Source organism: Arachis ipaensis, chromosome B05 (assembly GCF_000816755.2).
Source record: "Arachis ipaensis cultivar K30076 chromosome B05, Araip1.1, whole genome shotgun sequence".
Taxonomy (NCBI): domain Eukaryota; kingdom Viridiplantae; phylum Streptophyta; class Magnoliopsida; order Fabales; family Fabaceae; genus Arachis; species Arachis ipaensis.
Genome location: NC_029789.2, coordinates 149,482,609 through 149,487,306, shown reverse-complemented (window position 1 = coordinate 149,487,306; position 4,698 = coordinate 149,482,609). Strand labels below are relative to the sequence as shown.

General features: G+C 35.7%; 1 protein-coding gene across 1 annotated transcript in view; it reads right to left on the bottom strand.

Annotated features, from left to right (window-relative positions):
- The window catches only part of LOC107645036 (monocopper oxidase-like protein SKS1), a gene marked incomplete in the record, with an annotated part of 3,365 nt that continues 254 nt past the window's right edge, over nucleotides 1,588-4,698 (bottom strand). The window contains 8 exon segments of the mRNA XM_016349042.2: nucleotides 1,588-1,813; nucleotides 1,937-2,136; nucleotides 2,223-2,301; nucleotides 2,390-2,755; nucleotides 3,077-3,443; nucleotides 3,544-3,682; nucleotides 3,780-4,050; nucleotides 4,136-4,245. Of these exon segments, the coding sequence (XP_016204528.1) occupies nucleotides 1,714-1,813; nucleotides 1,937-2,136; nucleotides 2,223-2,301; nucleotides 2,390-2,755; nucleotides 3,077-3,443; nucleotides 3,544-3,682; nucleotides 3,780-4,050; nucleotides 4,136-4,245 (1,632 nt within the window).

Below are 4,698 nucleotides of genomic sequence, written 5' to 3'. Positions count from 1 at the left end.
TGAGTTACCTAGCTAACAATTGAAGACTTAATAGTCTAAAAGGAACTCAAACCCATAACAGTCTGCTGCTATGTTTTGTGTCAACGTGAACAAAAGCTTTTTTAATTTGGTATAAGAAAAAGCTTTTGATTTTTAATAGTATAATTTTGCAAATGCCATTGGGATAATTACAATGTGTGATTATAGGGTTGGAAGTGAGCTGAGCTAAGCCGAGCTAGACCAAGCTCAAGCTCGACTCATGAAAATTGAGTTTGGCTCACGGCTCGGCTCATTAACAATCGAGCTTATTTCTTAAGATCAAGCTCGACTCACCAAAAGCTCACGAGCTGGCTCAAATAAGAGAAACATATATACATAATTTATAATTTTATATCAATAAATTATAACTTATATATTTTTAAAAATATTTAAAAAGATCAATTTTATATATTGTTTATCTATCAATAAATTATAAATTTTTTATTTATGTCCTATATATATATATAATCGAGCCAGCTCACGAACTAATGAGCTGAGCTTATCTAAGCTCAAACTCGACTCATTTAATTTATGAGCTAAATTTCAGGCTCAAATTTGACTCACCAGCTCACGAGCTTAGCTTATCGAACTGTTAACGAGTCGAACTCGAATTGACTCATGAGTTGGCTTGACTCACTTCCAGCCTTACGTGTGATAGTGCTTATACCGTTATACGTTATGACAAAGAGAAATTGGTGCTACCAAGTACCAATGTGTCATCTTTTGGTCAAACAATAATTAAACAATGTGATGCGTTCAAAAAAATCTTGATTTCATAAGCACAGTTACGCAGGCCAGTTTATAATGGACTATTCTATTGTTTGGTACATTGGGCTTTCATTATTTTTAAAGCTACATCGTTGCTTTCAATAACGAAAACTTCAATCCAAAAGAGAAGTTGACCAAAAACAATCCCAGAAACAAAAAAACAAATAGAGAGATAGTGTGCGTGGAAAGCCAAAACTAACGACTAATTTTATGGAGTAGATTAGAATACAATTGCTTGATTGCGATATTAACATTCATTGTACCGGAGACTAGAGACCCATGTGCGCGTGCATAGATCCTTGTATAGTTGCATTTCAAGTTATAAGTGGCATTAGTCAACCGGAATAAGAAAATACGTTGGTTAATCGTGAATATTTGTGCCATTTTCACTCCATTATTTGACCCTAAATAGGCGGAAATGTCATCTATGTCAGCAACCATTACCTAATTGCATAATTCATTACTAAATTTTGAGGTTATTAGAGAGGTTCACCTAACAAATCTATCAAATCAAATCCACTCTAACCTAATATCATTAAAAATGGACAATACTTGCTTGAACATACATGTGGTTCTTTTTTAATATTTGGGTCTCCAACAATTCCAGTGTTAGAAAAATAAAAGTCTTAACTATCTCATGCTACTCCATTTTAAATTTTTAATAGTGACTTTTCTCGCAAGCCAAAAACCATTCCACGCAAAACAAAAAATCATCTCAGTGTGTGCTAGAGATACGTTTTGTTCAAACAGTGTGTGATTAAATAACAAATTAAAATTAGAGTAGATATATACTTGTTCAACTTTGGGGGGGAAATCAAAGTGTATTTTTACTTTTTTATACCAAGAAGTTAGTAATCAAACTCCACTAAATGGCCTATTAACTACAATTGAGTAATGTAAGAAAGAAAACAAAAGCAAATAGAATCCTTAGTTACACATGAAAATCGCAGCAAAAAGTGCCAGTAGTAATGATAAAAGGAGGTTCCCTCCAAAAGCAGAGACTGCAGAAGAAGAATGGTTCTGCTGCCTGCAGGCATAATAAATTAAGTAAAATTAGTAAAAGTCTAAAAGACAAGTCTAAATGAAATTGAGCATGGTCCTTGCAACTTGAAAGCATGAGATATAAGGCTAATGGGTTTGAAGAAGGTACTTCTGCAAGTTTTTGAGGGGGCCACAGTAGAGAACATGATCTGGTGGAGGCATCTCAGTTTCACCATTTTCTTCAGGATTGACGATCCTCAGATATGTTTCTTGGCCTAGGAACCACCTGTCAAGGTTTTCTGATCTCAGGTTCCAAGTTCCAACATTGTCTAGAGATATAAGGATTGCTGTCCATCCTCCAGGGTAAACCTGTTCAGTGGTGAAACAAGAGTTGAATATCCAACAAAAGCACACCAAAATGGAACTGTCAAAGAATGCTTGTAACAATGACGCACCTGAGTTGTGCAGCGAGAAATCGCATCCCACTTGTTATAAGAACCTCTAGAATTCTCTGACCAATTACCAAAGTCCATCCTGAACAAAAAAATCAATTATGAATAGTGATAAGAATAAAATCGTACTTTAGGAAAAAAAAGAAACAATAAAGAAAGACAATTATTACCCAACTACAAAAAAGGAGTAGCCATCCAAGTGAAAATTCTGCACTGTTGTGTCATTGTTTTGCAGTACAATCTCAATGAACCCCTTATAAGTAGCATTTATGAGAGAGGTGTCGATTACTGGTGCTTTGTTCATCGGTTTACTGGGGAAATCAAGCTTGTAAATTCCTCTTAATTTATGCAGATCAGCAAGCCGAAATGGAACAGAAGGCTTATTAAATGAGACCCCATTGATAGTAGCTCGAACGTTGCCTTTTATGGTCACTGGTGGCACAACTTGTAACAAATATGTATCAGTGATATTGATAGATCCATAATGAAAGGATCCTTGGGGATTAGGGCGAGCTCCACTAGCAGATGTGTTTTGCCTGCACAACAAGGTATGAGAATTCAAACCATAAAAGTCAACAAGTGAATGAAGTCACCAAGTGTAAAGAACTTAAAACATAAGCTATTGAGTTCTGATTTATATAAGCCTACATAAAAGATTATAGTAAGATGCTACTATTCAGGCTATGCATAACCAATAGATGAAACAGAGACAATCATAGTTGACTTAGCACATTCCTGAACAAGCTGTTATTGTAGATTTTAACGACATGAAATGTTTTCTATTTATATGGTACATAAAACAATTAAAGTCAGTCAAAGGTTAAAGCACGATGCAATATAGCTTCTCAGTAGCAAACCTGACACTTTTGGCTTGGTTCATTGAATAACCCGGGTTATAAATATCATCTGGTGGGGGTGGAAGTGGACCACTTGCTTTTCCCTGAGAATTTGAGTAGTGTAAAATTGCAACACCCGTAACCCTATCCCATGCTGAACCATTTACAAACCTTGCACTTGCAACAATATAGTAGTCTGTACTTGCATTCTGATCAGTTGAAAGTAGAAAAGAGTATGACTGGCCAGCATGAATATCAAAGTCAGTGAAATTTGTTTGAATTGTGTAATGGCCCTCTGTTTCTGCAAGCAATAGATTGTGATTTTGAATCCGGAAGTTCAAACTAGTTGAAATCCCCACATTGTGGACTCGAAGTCGGTATGTCTTGCCTGCCAAATATATTTGTACTTCCAGTCAATATTCGAACAGCTACATCCACTTCTACAGTAAAATGCAAGATAAACAAGGAGAATAGTGCGACAGTAATACCTGGATCAACCCTAATTGTTTCATAGTCAATGCCAGCAGGTACAAGAGTGGTGTTGTATTGGTAAGGTCCCTTTCCATTGATAAGAACACCATCTGGAATTCCAAGGTCTTTTCCACCATCAAGTGTCGTTCTCAGAGCCTACAGTTTCATATATGCATAAACAATACAAGTAAATCACAACACACTTCAAAACGAATTCTTACAAATGAAAGATTAACATAAGAGATATACAAACCGTGTGAGTCTGGGTATACCAATCACCAATTATGATGAAAATATCCCCATCTGGCTGTGCAAAAGGAATAGGGATAATATTCCTATTATTGACAACAATGGGACCAAAACCACCAGAGGCTCTTTGGAAATTTAGGGAAGGGAAGTAAAAGAAACTCCCAATTTGATCCTTGACTTGGAACTGGTATGTCCAATTCCACTTGGGAGGAATTGGACAATTTGTTCCAATAACACCATCTTCCCATGCATCGCGGCGCATTTGAATGCCAGACCTGTCAACATCATTTGTAGCAAGCTTGTTAAACTCATGAATATATCAACACAGTGAATATTACAGATTGTAACAGTGGAAGCAACCATGTAACGAGAAGATCTTCATCCAAATCATTGTGGACGTTCACATTAACATTGTTATTAGTCGTAACGTTGATGAAGGGCCCTGGAAAATCACCATTGACAGCTATGACCTGCAGAGAGATTTTATCACTCAAGTGAGCCAAATTCTAATCCAATTTTCTTCAAACATGATATATTAAATTTTAGGGACAAAATCAACTAAAAGTACAAAAATAAACATAGAAAATTAACAAAAAATAAAATAAAATAAAACGAAAAATCTCCCATGAAAGCTCACGAAACAATATCCACCAAATCTAGAAGGCCAAGACAGCTTCAGTTTCGCATGGAAAACAAAGAAATATATATAGCAGAACAAGTGAAGAACTGAGCATATGCAAATCTTTAGACATAAAAGCGAAATATACGGAGATGTAGCTTGTGATTTTTTTTTCCTTGTTCTACGAGCTGAATTCGAAATACTAGTTGGAAACGCATTATTAATTAAGACTTAGTGAAATTGAAGAGGTAGAAACACAGAAAAGCATGAGAAATGAAGTGAATGTATGTTCGAACCCGTTGAG